Below are 14,593 nucleotides of genomic sequence, written 5' to 3' on the forward strand. Positions count from 1 at the left end.
GACCTTTACTGTTGTCATAGAGAAGGATAAGAGCAGACAGTATGGGAAAGTATTTAATTGGAGGGGGGGGGGGGGAATTACAATGGTATTAGGCAGGAACTGTGGAACAGATATTCTCAGAGAAAAGTATGTCAGAAATGTAGATATTGTTTAGGGAGCACTTGCTGCGATTGCTGGATTGGTTTGTCCCACTGAGGCAAGAAAGGGATAGTTGGGTGAAGGAATCTTGGATGACAAGAGATGTGGAACATCTAGTCAAGAGGAAGAAGGAAGCAAGGATCAGACAGGGCTCTGGAGACTTACAAGTTAGCCAGGAAGGAACTGAGGAACTTAGGAGAGCTAAAAGAGGGCATGAAAAAGCATAGAAGGTAGGATTAAGGAAAACACCGAGACATACTATACTTATGAGAGGAACAAGAGGATGGTTGAGGGTAGGGCCAATCAGGGATAGTGAAGGAAACTTGTGCCTGGAGTTGGAAAAGGTAGGGGAGGTCCTTAGTGAATACTGGAGCCAAGTATCCATTACTGAGGACAGCGTGAAACAGGCTGATACGCTCGAACAGGTTGATGTTAAGAAAGAAGATATACTGGAAATTTTGAAAAACATGAGGATAGATAAGTCCCCGGGCCAGATGGGATATACCCAAGGTTACTATAAGAAACAAGGGAAGAGATTGCTGTGTCTTTGGTGATGATCTTTGCGTACTCACAGTCCACTAGAGTAGTGTCAGATGATTGGAGGGTGGCAAATGTTATTCCGTTGTTCAAGAAAGGGATTAGGGATAACCCTGGGAATTGCTGACCAGTCAGTCTTATGTCAGTGGAGGGCAAGTATTGGAGAGGATTCTGAGAGGCAGGAATTATGACTATTTGGAAAAGCACACTTTGATTAGAGATAGTCAGCATAGCTTTCAGAGAGCAGGTCAGGCAGCATCCAAGGAACAGGAGATTCGACATTTCAGGCATGAAGAAGGGCTCATGCCCGAAACGTCGATTCTCCTGCTCCTTGGATGCTGCCTGACCTGCTGCACTTTTCCAGCAACACATTTTCAGCTCTGTACTGTTCTATACCAGGCATTTTCTTATATCTTTTGGCAGTTCATCAATTCTTTGAAGATGTGACAAAACACATTGATGAAGGTTGAGCACTGGAGTAGTTTATATGGATTTTAGCAAGGCATTTGATAAAGTTTCCCATGATAGGTTCATTCAAAAAGTAAGGAGGCATGGGATATAGGGTTATCTGGATACAGAATTGGCTGGCCCACAGAAGTCAGAGGGTGGTAGCAGATGGAAAGTATTCAGCCTGGAGCTTGGTGACCAGTGGTGTTCCACAAGGATCTGTTGTGGGACCTCTGCTCTTTGTGATTTTTATAAATTACTTGAATGAATGAGGAAGTGGAAGGGTGGTTTAGTAAGTTTGCTGATGACATTAAGGTTGGTGGAACGATGGATAGTGTGGAGAGCTGTTGTAGGTTGCAACAGGACATTGACAGGATGCAGAGCTGAGCTGAAAAGTGGCAAATGGAGTTCAACCTGGAAAAGTGTGAAGTGATTCACTTTGGAAGATCAAATTTGAATGCAGATTACAGAGTTAAAGGCAGGATTCTTAACAGTGTGGAGAATCAGAGGGATCTTGGGGTTCACGTCCATAGATCCCTCAAAGTTGCCACCCAAGTTGATCAGCTTGTTAAGAAGAAACATGGTGCGTTGGCTTTCTTTAGCAAGGGGATTGATTTTAAGAGCTGAGGTTAGGCTGCAGCTCTATAAAGCCCTGGTTTGGCTACACTTGACATATTGTGTTCATTTCTGGTCGCCTCATTATAGGGAGCATGTGGAAGCTTTTGAGAGGGTGCAGAGGAGATTTACTAGAATGCTGCCTGAACTGGAGGGCATGTCTTATGAAGAAAGGTTGAGGGAGCTAGGGCTTTTCTCATTGGAGCGAAAAAGGAGAAGAAGTGACTTAATAAGAGATGTACAAGATGTTGAGAGGCATAGATAGAGTGGATAGCCAGAGACTTTTTCCCAGGGCAGAAATGGCCTTCATGAGGGGGCATAATTTTAAGGTGATTGGAGGAAGGTGTAGGGGAAATATCAGAGGTAATTTCTTAACACAGAATGTGGGTGCGTGGAATGCACTGCCAGCAGTGGAAGTACAGAGATACATTAGGGGCATTTAAGCAACTCTTGGATAGGCACATGGATGATAGTAAAATGAAGAGTATGTAGGTTAGTTTGATCTAAGAGTAGGTTAAAAGGTCGGCACAACGTCGAGGGCCAAAGGGCCGGTACTGTTCTATGAGAAAGTGAGGACTGCAGATCAGAGCTGAAAATGTGTTGCTGGAAAAGCGCAGCAGGTCAGGCAGCATCCAAGGAACAGGAGATTCGACATTTCAGGCATGAAGAAGGGCTCATGCCCGAAACGTCGATTCTCCTGCTCCTTGGATGCTGCCTGACCTGCTGCACTTTTCCAGCAACACATTTTCAGCTCTGTACTGTTATATACCAGGCATTTTCTTATATCTTTTGTTATCTATGTGAAAAAAAATGAATGCTTACATCTACGTCACCAAGACTTTTAAAATATAAATTTACTTCTAACCTTTTTCTGTGTACTCTTTTTGGAATGAATTTTGAACACAAGATCAGAGTTCCACCATCGCTCTATCATTAAACCACTAAAACAAATAGGAAAAACAAAACGCTGCTGGAACTTCACAACTGTAAGAAATAGAGAAAAGTTTAAATATTTTAAAAAATTACTTAGAGCATTCCATTTGATTTTATTTATTTTTATACTGGAATTGGATGTTACTGCTAAGCATTTGTTACTAATTCCTAATCATACTTGTAAAACTGATGAGGAGCTGCCTTCTTGAACTGCTTCATTGAGGTAAAATCAATGACTGCAGATGCTGGAAACCAGATTCGGGATTAGTGGTGCTGGAAGAGCACAGCAGTTCAGGCAGCATCCAAGGAGCAACAAAATCTTTATTGATGCCATGCTTAGTCAAATATTGTCCTGATATCAAGGACAGTCATTCATACCTAAACTTGATGGAAGCTCTTTTGTTTATTTTAGGACCAAGGCTGTAATGTGATCAGGAGCTGAGCAGCCCTGACAGAACACAAACTAAGCATCAGCGAGCAGGTTATTACTGTTTTCTCTCTACTTGACAGCATTGTCGGTGACACCTTCCATTACTTTGCTAGGTCAATGTCAGTGTTGTAATGTAGTGGAACAGCTAGAGGTGTAGTCTGTTCTGGAGCACAAGTCTTCAGCAGCATTGCAGGAATGTTGTCAGGGCCATAGGTTCTGCCGTACGCAGTGCCATGTGCCTTCAGCATCTTTCTTCGTACCACGTGGCATGAATCAAATTGGCTAAAAACAGGCATCTTTTATACCTCAAACCTGTACAGGAGGCCAAAATGCAACATAGGCTTGGCACTTACAGATCAAAATGTTTCAGCCTTGTCTTGTGCACTCACGCAATGTTCTGTTAGTGAGTTTAGGGATACTTTGGAACCCCCCCAACTCCTGTTTGTTGCTTAATAGACCACTATCACTTAGAATTGGATGTGGCAGGACTGCTGATCTGTTGGGTCTGGGATTGCATAGGTCTGCCAATTGTATGCTGCTTCAACTACTGGCATGCAAGCAGCCCTGTGTTGCAACTTCACCAAGTTAAAACCTTTTAAGTTATGGCCGGTGTTTGGCACGCACTCTTCATTGCAGTAGGTGTTTAAATGTCAACCTTTATCTCACTGCAATCTCAGCAACAGTTTTGTCCTTGGCCACTATCGAGTTGCTGAACAGGTTTTGTCTCTGTCCCCCAAAACATGCTTGATTCCACATAGCAGGAAGTTTACATGAGAAACATTCTAGGCAATCTATTTTTTGGGGCAGCACAGTGGCTCAATGGTTAGCACTACTGCCCCACAGCATCAGGCCCTGGGTTCGATTCCACCCTTGGACGACTGTGTGTGGAGTTTGCACATTCTTCACGTGCCTGTGTGAGTTTCCTCTGGGTGACCTGGTTTTCTCCCACAGTCCAAAGATGTGCAAGTTAGGTGGATTTGCCATGCTAAACTGTCCATAGTGCCCAGGGACGTGCAGGCTAGATTAGACATGGAAAATGCAGTGTTACAGGGATAGGGTAGGGGAAATGAGTCTGGTTGACATATTCTTCGGAGAGTTTCTGGTCTTGATGGGCTGAATGGTCTGTTTTCACACTATATTCTATTTTAGGTCATCTTTTCTTCCTCCTCCTCATACCAAAAACAAATTCCTATACCCTCAGGGAAACACATTATTAAATCTCAGCTAACTACTCTAAAGGATCTCAAATTCAAAAGGAAATATGGAAAATAGGACAATTTCATTTAAAATTAATAGAACAGGGCTGTAATAGCCAAATACTGTGGCTATTTATCATCGACTAAACATTATTTCCTGTTCTGCATGCGAAGACAAGTCTGACATTTTTAAAAAAGGGACCATTAACATATTATCCTATTCTCTAAGGTCTCACCAAAACTTGCTAGAAATAAGTTGCTATCTTTTTTTCATTCCCACCATTTTTAAATGATATTGCTGAGACCACAAAAATCTCCCGAAGATAGAATCACAGTTGGAGATACAATGTTAATCACACACAAAGTTTAATTAAATGCAGCACAAAGAATACAGTCTATCTGCCTTACCTTCTCGTGTAACTTTGCTGGAAGCTACCCATGTAATTTCAGATGCCATGGAAACATTTCTGCCTCCAGCTCTTGAAGGTGTAGCCACAGGAAAGTGATACTCAACAAAGTACGTGCTGAGGATGTAAAAACAAATGGTAATTGGAATTTAATCCTTAAATCAATTTTTTTAAAAAATTGTTGAAGAAAGTCTCCCCCAAACGAAGTCAATAAATTGTTCATATCATTATTGTCACTGAAACCCAAATCAACATCCTGGGAATCAATGTCCATGAATTAAAAAATAACAATGCTTTTGTAAATGACTCCCAAAATAAAAATGAATTAATGTTTGAAGACTCCTGCTATAACCTTCATTCATGTCTTTGTTATCTTTAGATCTGACAATTCTAACACACTCTGAATTGGTCGACTACATTGATGACTGTAAATTTGAAGCCATCCATAATTTTGCAGTCAGTGTCTCAACACTTAGAAATCTCTGTTCCCTCTTATTCACATGCACTGGCTGCTGGTCAAGCAAAATCTTAATTTTAAAATGCCCATCCTTGTTTTTAAACCATTCCATAGCCTCACCCCTCCCTACCTGTAGTCTTCCAATCCCACAACCTCAAAGATATCTGCATTCCGCTAATTACGCTTACAAATCCATGATTTTAATTGCTCCAACATTGGCCGTAACTGTAGTTGCAAAAGACCCAAAGTCAAGACATCCTCCCTACACCTCTGTTACTCTTCCTTGCATTTAACTGTGGGCACATCTATTCAATGTGCAAATGTCTATGCAGAACATACTACTTCTCCAACCCTCAAAATAATCTTGGACAGTGAAAGTATAGTCCCTGCTATTGCTTCAGCCTCCTAGCATACAAACAAAACTGATATACTAATCCATTAATGTTAACAAGACAGAAACATAAAATTAAGGTATGCCATTCAAAAATCTAATGCCATTACCCATTAATGATGCTACATCCTTGAACAACACCTTCCAAAACCACAAACTCTGCCATTTAGAAGAACAAGGGCAGTAGACAGATGGTTCCCCTCCAGGCCACACAGCATCCCGACATGGAACTGTAATACCATTCTTTCACAGTCACTGGATCAAAATTGTGGAAAATAGACTTTTCATCAGCACAGTGGGAATAATGACACTCTAAAAGATTGCAGCATTTACTCCAGTGCAAGATGGTGCCCGAGTAAAAGGGCTGTAAGTAGGGTCTTGCCCAGGGCCTAATTGCTCTCATCTGCCTTCCTTCTTTGTTTAACTTTTGCTTCTGCTCATTTAGAGTCATAGAGATGTACAGCATGGAAACAGGCCCTTCGGTCCAACCCGTCCATGCTGACCAGATATCCCAACCCAATCTAGTCCCACCTACGAGGACCCAGCCCATATCCCTCCAAACCCTTCCTATTCATATACCTATCCAAATGCCTCTTAAATGTTGCAATTGTACCAGCCTCCACCACATCCTCTGGCAGCTCAATCCATACACGTACAACCCTCTGCGTGAAAACGTTGCCCCTTAGGTCTCTTTTATATCTTTCCCCTCTCACCCTAATTCTGGACTCCCCGACCCCAGGGAAAAGACTTTGTCTATTTATCCTATCCATGCCCCTCATAATTTTGTAAACCTCTATAAGGTCACCCCTCAGCTCCAGGGAAAACAGCCCCAGCCTGTTCAGCCTCTCCCTGTAGCTCAGATTCTCCAATCCTGGCAACATCCTTGTAAATCTTTTCTGAACCCTCTCAAGTTTCACAACATCCTTCCGATAGGAAGGCCAGAATTGCACGCAGTATTCCAACAGTGGCCTAACCAACGTCCTGAACAGCCGCAACATGACCTCCCAACTCCTGTACTCAATACTCTGACCAATAAAGGAAAGCATACCAAACGCCTTCTTCACTATCCTATCTACTTGCGACTCCACTTTCAAGGAGCTATGAACCTGCACTCCATGGTCTCTTTGTTCAGCAACACTCCCTAGGACCTTACCATTAAGTGTATAAGTCCTCCTAAGATTTGCTTTCCCAAAATGCAGCACCTCGCATTTATCTGAATTAAACTTCATCTGCCACTTCTCAGCCCATTGGCCCATCTGGTCCAGATCCTGTTGTAATCTGAGGTAACCCTCTTCACTGTCCACTACACCTCCAATTTTGGTGTCATCTGCAAACTTACTAACTGTACCTATTATGCTCGCATCCAAATCATTTATGTAAATAATAGAAAGTAGAGGGCCCAGCACCGATTCTTGTGGCACTCCACTGGTCACAGGCCTCCAGTCTGAAAAACAACCCTCCAGCACCACCCTCTATCTTCTACCTTTGAGCCAGTTCTGTATCCAAATGGCTAGTTCTCCCTGTATTCCGTGAGATCTAACCTTGCTAATCAGTCTCCCACGGGGAACCTTGTTGAACACCTTACTGAAGTCCATATAGATCACATCTACTGCTCTGCCCTCATCAATCTTCTTTGTTACTTCATCAAAAAACTCAATCAAGTTTGTGAAACATGATTTCCGTGTTGACTATCCCAAATCAGTCCTTGCCTTTCCAAATACATGTACATCCTATCCCTCAGGATTCCCACCAACAACTTGCCCACCACCGAGGTCAGGTTCACTGGTCTATAGTTTCCTGGCTTGTTCTTACGACCCTTCTTAAACAGTGGTACCACGTTTGCCAACCTCCGGTTTTCCGGCACCTCACCTGTGACTATCGATGATACAAATATCTCAGCAAGTGGCCCAGCAATCACTTCTTTAGCTTCCCACAGAGTTCTCGTCTTTCTCACTTTATTTCCCTTTTCTTTTTGTCTTTTATTTCATTTTATACTGTGGCGGGTTGGTTGGTGGCAAGAGCGGATTGCATGCGGAACGACGCACTTGGCTTTTCCTGGTGATCGGAGGCAGCAGCAGAAGAAAGGATGTTCTCCAAGCGATCGGTGGTGGTGGCAGCAGCTGGAACATTCTCTTCAGCGTTCAGAGATGGTGGCCACAATAAGAGGCTGGCATCACAGTGCATTCTCTCACCATTCGGAGCCTGTGGCAGCAGCAGCAGTCCTCTCCCGCCGTTCAGTGCCGATTGCAGCAAAGCTCCTCCAGCGATCTGGGACAGCGGTGCCAGCAGCAGCAGACTCTTCAAGATGGCAGCACCAGCAAAGTGGATCCAGTGGCGAAGAGATGGTGCCTAAAGTGGGGCGACTCTTATATGTGGGTGGGGGACAGCAATTTGGTGGAGGTCTTCTTTGAGGCTAGGTGCCAGCATGAACTGGGTTGGAAAGACTGATATTCTGAAGATTTTACTTCTTTATTTTTCTAATTTATTCCTATGACATATAATGCTGGACTATTTATTTCTTAACTTTTCTATTTTTTTTTGTTCCCTAACAATTTGATCTTAGGTATCTGTACCTAGGTAATGTGGCGACTGTGATCTTTTCACTGTACTCATTTGAATATGTGACAATAAAGCAAATTCTAATTCATTTCAAGGTCGCACTTCACCGGCATCTTCACAACAGCAATGTGGGATGGATTATAAATGCTAGCCTAGTCAGCAATTCTCATATCCCGTGAATGAATAAAAACATAACTCATGGGGCCACCTATCCTAACATTGAACTGACCCTAAAATGGTGTGAAAAGAAGATATGGACACCTTCACACTGATTGGATGACAAAAACTAAATCATGGTCATGTCCAACAAGAGGGAGTCTAACCACTTCGCCTTTATATACATTAGCGTTACCATTATGCAACCTTCTAGTAATGTGCTGGGAGTCATCATTGATTAGAAACTTTATTGAACTGGCCATAAAAATGCAGTGGCTACTAGACATGACAAGGGGCTGTGAAATCTCCAATGCATGGCTCATCTGTCCCCCCAAAACTTCTTCACTGCCTAAAGGCAGAAGTCTGGAATCCCTTTCAGTTGCCAACATGATTGTAGCTGCAAAACCACTCAACAGCTCAACACTATGCAGAATAAAGCAGTCCTTTTGACCAACAATCCATCCATCACCATTAAACACCTATTCCCTCTAATACTAAAAGACTGCAGCTATGAAAATACAGCAGTCCGTTAGTTGTACATGGGAGTACTGAATGTTGTTACATGAGGGCGGAACCAAACATGCTGATTCAGAAATACGTTTGTAAATGAATTAATCTGAGACTGCAAGGAAAATAGATGATTCTAGTTAGTCACAAATTTATATATTTTAATTTCAGAAGCAAAATTGATAAACCACACATGCTGTAATATTTCATAAATTACCATTTTCTTCCAGGAACTGGTCGAGGTGGCTTTCCACTACTGCCTTTTTGTTTTGGTGTTGTTTGAGTGCTGTCAGGAGGGAGTTTTAGTGTCTCAATGATGACTCGGGCAAGGTAAATGCGACCCAACAGGGTTATTCTATCAACACTTAACCCAATGGCTTGCACTTCCTGCTCATCTAGTAGAGGACCTTCTTGCAGAGGGTGGGAGCTGTATGTAAGAATGTCATGAAAACATATTAAACACATACAATTCAAAAAAAATAAACAATTGCAAGTTTTCACTGCCTCCATAAGGGGCAGATGGCCCTTGTCGGCTCAGGAAATAAATACACAGGTAGGAAAAGTGACAGATATGTTCTCCAGGAGATTATCTCATGACACTGCAAGGTGCCCTGTCCCTCCAGCTCCCTTCTGCCAGTAACTGCATTGCCTGCAGCAGACCTGGCTGAGTATGCAGAAGCTCACCAGTCCAGGACCATCTCGGCCCTGAACACCAGACAATGCTTGACAAAAATTTTCAATGACACCCCGGCAAACCAGTCAGCAGACTTTCTCTCCACCTCAGCTCCAGCTGTCAGCCGTGCACTTAGGTGTAGTGTAGGAAAAAGAATCAGAAATCATTTTGAGGGCATCTCGGAGGCACAGGTTGTGAAGAGAACTTATACATATATATTCACTTACAGGAGGCTCTTGTGGTCGAGTGGTAGTGACCATGCCTCTGAGACAGGAGACCCAGGTTCAGTTCCCATCGCTCTAAGAGTTTGCAATAAGATCTTTGAACAGTTTGATTAGAAAATACCTACATTCACTTGCAAAACTCCAACATTTGCTGCTTGTCTCATTGCCCTCCCAGGTTTAACATGGCTGTCTGAAATGAAAGCAACTGTTGTCCTTTCCTCAGGACATTAATGAAAGACTCCCTGTTTCAGCAATGTGTCTGCCTATACCCCTGCTTTTAAACTAGCAAATCACAGACCTAGCATTTGGACAGTGTAATTAAAGCTTGAATCCACATTCGAGAATATACACAGTATCCTATTGGTTCAGCGGGAGGATATTGGACCTAGGATATTCACACAGTGAGTCCTGCACTGTCACATCATGGAATTAGTATAGAGACGCGTCTGGCATCTAGAGAGTGCAGGAGCCAAAGTCTTTCCCCTGGCTGGGGTTTGCATAGACAGGCTAGGCATTTTCAGTATCTATTATAGGCAATGTACACCTGAGAGGTGACTGACCATTCCTTAGAGAGAGGTGTCAGCATTTGTACATATCAAGATATTGGAAGCTCAATTACTGAGGAGGCACAGCCAGTGTAATGGTACAATGTAGCATTATAACATTCTTTGTCCTGACAGTCCTGTGGATTTTTTGGTTTGGCAGAGGAAGATCTGAAATTTTATAGTGGCATTAGGTAGAATGTCACAGATCTGGGGAGCTTCCTCTCGGTTACACGCTCTCTGAACAATCTTCTCTTCAACTGAGGGTGGCTCACAATATTGCACAGCTAATGCGCGAGTATGCACCACACTACAGCTACTGGAATCATAGATAAGGAAAGTCTGGAGTTAGGCTTCTTGCTTCAAAATGATCATAGTCCTGGTGTCTATAAGGGTCCTCCTGGACCATTTTAACCAGCCAGCAAGCATCAGCGACTTTGATCCACTCATCTTGGAATACAACAAAGATCAAAGAAACCACTTTTCTACAAACAAATGGAGATATCTCCCCTACACCATTACAAAAATATTCCATTTAAATATAAAAATTTCAATACTTAAGGCAGTCATTCAGCACATTATAGCTGCAACATCTCTATCTTTTCTACTAAACCTACCTGGTCTATTCCATTTCCTTTCACCCATTTTTATAAGACAGTTTGCAAATATTTATCCAATTGCTTTGCAATGAAAAAAATAAGAGAATCAATTTTACCAAATTTTTAATCTTAAAATAATAAGAAGAAATGATTAGATTAGATTACTTACAGTGTGGAAACAGGCCCTTCGGCCCAACAAGTCCACACCGACCCGCCGAAGCGCAACCCACCCATACCCTACATTTACCCCTTACCTAACACTATGGACAATTTAGCATGGCCAATTCACCTGACCAGCACATCTTTGGACTGTGGGAGGAAACCGGAGCACCCGGAGGAAACCCACGCAGACACGGGGAGAACGTGCAAACTCCACACAGTCAGTCGCCTGAGTCGGGAATTGAACCCGGGTCTCTGGTGCTGTGAGACTAACCACTGTGCCACCGTGCCGCCCGCATGGTTAAGTAAATGGTTAAGTATCAGAGAAAAACTTCCAAATACAAAAGAAAGGTGCTTACATAGCATTGTCAAGTGCCAGGTTGTTAGGCAATGTAAACAGGAATGCCACCAGTTTTTTTTTTAAACATCGCACTCAGGGTCATATACGCAAAAGCAAAATGCAATTCCAATCATCAATTCAAATTTATCCAAAAGTACATTATTAAACTCAACAAATATGTATACATTGTTATATTTACTGCCATTGAGTGTGTTGCTAACTTATTTTACCTGGTACTTTTTCCTGCCCCATTTTGATTCAAACCAGTAACATTGTGATGTGGGGCATTATGTGACAGACTGTGCTGGTTATGGATATCAGTTTTGCAAAGGGACTGCTGTTTCAGTTTTTTCTTTGAGATGTCGAATTCCTCATCTTCACTAGTAAAATCACTAGCACTACTTTCAGATTTCTACATAGAAAGAACAAAGAAGTAAAATCAGTTTGAATGACAATTGCTACTACAATACTGTACTGAATTTCATTTGATAGCTAAAATCAGCTAAACCTGGTATATTTTTAAAAAATCCATTTTACAGTGTTATTATAGAAAGGACAAAGGACAAATTAGAGAACACTGGGAACACAATCATTTTCACCAATATTTAATACCAGGTTAATTCTACCCAACAATACTTTGGACAAAGCAGATAACAAGAATGCTCAGCTTAGGAACTCAGATTAATTTCAGTGGTGCAGTGCACAACATACTCTGCTGTTGTTGGTCGACTTCAGAATGAATCAAGTTCTTTTAAAATATTTATAAACAGCACATAATTAGTCACAGTAAAACAGGTCTCTTGAATAGCTTGGCTTCCAATAACTTTGATGGTTGCATTTTTTAACATTGTAAAATGGAAATTATGCAATCAAATGTCATGTACATCAAAATTCAACAACTCCACACGTATATTCTGATTAGTTTGATGCTATAGACCAAATCCATTCCCAGCAGCCAGATTTTTTAAAAAATATATATTTGTTCAAGGGATTAAGGTGCTGCTGGTTATGCTAACATTAAATGCCCATTCCGAATTGCCCAGAGGTCAGTTAAGAGTCAACTACATCGCTGTGGGTCTGGAGTCACATGTACAATATTGAAGCTGTTTTTTGAAACCAGCAGGAATCTTCAACTGGCATCATTCACGGAGATGCATCCGACACCTCCCTAAAGGGGGTGCAGTTGCAGAAAGAACTGGGAATATACATTGAACAGAAAAGGGTAGGTTGAGTAGTTAAAAGACATTTGGGAACTTAGGTTTTATAAAAACATATAGAAACATAGGGTAAGCAAGTACCCAAATTCAACCCCAAATAGAGTAAGTGGAATCATTGCAATTTCCTCTTGCCCTCTGTTTCTTAACATTATACATCCGAACACAGAGGTCTCGGGTGGCATTTTGAGCTATTTGATGTAGTTTGTTGTTGCTAAATGGAGTTTGGTTGCCCCAAAATTATTGGAAATGTTTCCACCTAGCTACACAGATTTATCAGAAGACGACGAAGGCTATTATTCAGAAATAATTTGCTTCTGTAATTTTTTGGTTGACTGTGAAGATGGATGAATGTGTTGCCCTCCTTATTCAGTTTTATGTCATTTCTTTAAAAATAGATTGTTACTAGCCTCATGATTGAAAGGGTTTACTTATTTCTATAATTTTTACAAGATCAATATTGGGCCAGACAATGAGATTTTTAAGGGCCAAATAATGGAATTTTCCTGATGAAGGGCTTTTGCCCAACACGCCAATTTTCCTGCTCCTTGGATGTTGCCTGACCTGTTGTGCTTTTCCAGCACCACTCTGATCTAAACAATGAGATTTTTAAGCTGTTTTTCCTTGCGTAGGTATAATTGATGTGTTGTAAAAGCCAACTGCAATACTAATACATTTCAGGAAGCAGAGTCTTACCCAGATAGATCGACATATATTGAGTGCAGTAAGTGTTTGAAGTTCAAACAGCTTCAACACTCAGTCCGAGCTAGATGATGACCTACAGACAGTACAACGCATCAGGGAAGTAGGACAGTTACTAGGTTTCTATGTTTCAGGTGGCAGTCACACATTTGAGGGTTGTGTCATCTGTTTTGGTCAGTATTCAGGGACAGGACAGTAGGAATGCAAGTGTGGGAAGTATGGTACAACAAAGGGCAGATGTCAGAGAGAGATGTATAGCATGGAAACAGACCCTTCGGCCCAACTCGTCCATGTCGACCCAGATATCCTAACCTAATTTAGTCCCATTTGCCAGCACTTGGCCCATATCCCTCTAAACCCTTCCTATTCATGCCTCCATTCATTTTCTAAATGCTGTAATTGTACCAGCCTCCACCACTTTCCCGGCAGCTCATTCCATATGTGCTCCACCCACTGTGCAAAAAAGTTGCCCCTCAGGTCCCTTTTAAATCTTTCCCCTCTCACCTTAAACCTATACCTTTTAGTTCTGAACTCCCAGATGTCTTTCCTTTCTAACTGCCCAACAGTTTTGAAGTGCTTTCTAACTGACTGGATGAAAGTCAGAGCTACAGGTTGAGTGAGGTAACTGACTATGGCACTGTGGTACAGGATGCTGTGCAGGAGGGACAAGTAACAAGTAATGGTTAGGCCACTTTTGGAATATTGTGTGCAATTCTCCCTCCTATCGGAAGGATGTTGTGAAACTTAAAAGGGTTCAGAAAAGATTCACAAGGATGTTGTCAGGGTCGGAGGGTTTGAGCAATAGGGAGAGGCTGAATAGGCTGGGGCTGTTTTCCCTGACAGGCATGTGTAGGGTAAATAGACAAGGTCTTTTCCTTGGGGTGAGGGAGTCCAGAACTAGAAGGCATTGGTTTAGGGTGTGAGGGCAAAGAAATAAAAGGCACATAAAGGGCAACCTTTCACTCAAAGGGTAGTGCTTGTATGGAATGAGCTGCCAGAGGAAGTAGTGGAGACTAGTACAATTGTAACTTTTGAAAAGCATTTGAATGGATATATGAATAGGCAGGGTTTAGAGGGATATGGGCCAAGTGCAGGCAAATGGGACTGGATAAGGTTAGAATATCTGGTCGGCATGGACGAGTTGGACTGAAGGGTCTGTTTCTACTCTGTACATGTCTATGGCTCTATGAGCAAGGGTCAATATAGTGGGGACAACTGACACTTTTCTCTCCAACAAACAGTGAATGTCGAGACAGCTAGGCTGCCTGCCTAGTATCAGGGTTCAATGCATTCTCAGGGCTGGACAGGACTTGCATTGGGAGTGGGAGGATCCAGGTATCGTGATCCAGTACCAACTACATCAGCAG

General features: G+C 42.2%; 1 protein-coding gene across 1 annotated transcript in view; it reads right to left on the reverse strand.

Annotated features, from left to right (window-relative positions):
• The window catches only part of c2cd3 (C2 domain containing 3 centriole elongation regulator), a 163,303-nt gene that overhangs the window by 103,731 nt on the left and 44,979 nt on the right, over positions 1 to 14,593 (reverse strand). The window contains exons 9-12 of the mRNA XM_060826212.1: positions 11,541 to 11,722; positions 8,991 to 9,200; positions 4,705 to 4,820; positions 2,603 to 2,721 (exon numbers count right to left, since the gene is read on the reverse strand). Coding sequence (XP_060682195.1) covers positions 2,603 to 2,721; positions 4,705 to 4,820; positions 8,991 to 9,200; positions 11,541 to 11,722 — 627 coding nt within the window. The remainder of the gene's footprint in view (positions 1 to 2,602; positions 2,722 to 4,704; positions 4,821 to 8,990; positions 9,201 to 11,540; positions 11,723 to 14,593) is intronic.

This window comes from Hemiscyllium ocellatum, chromosome 6 (assembly GCF_020745735.1).
Source record: "Hemiscyllium ocellatum isolate sHemOce1 chromosome 6, sHemOce1.pat.X.cur, whole genome shotgun sequence".
In the NCBI taxonomy this organism is placed as follows: domain Eukaryota; kingdom Metazoa; phylum Chordata; class Chondrichthyes; order Orectolobiformes; family Hemiscylliidae; genus Hemiscyllium; species Hemiscyllium ocellatum.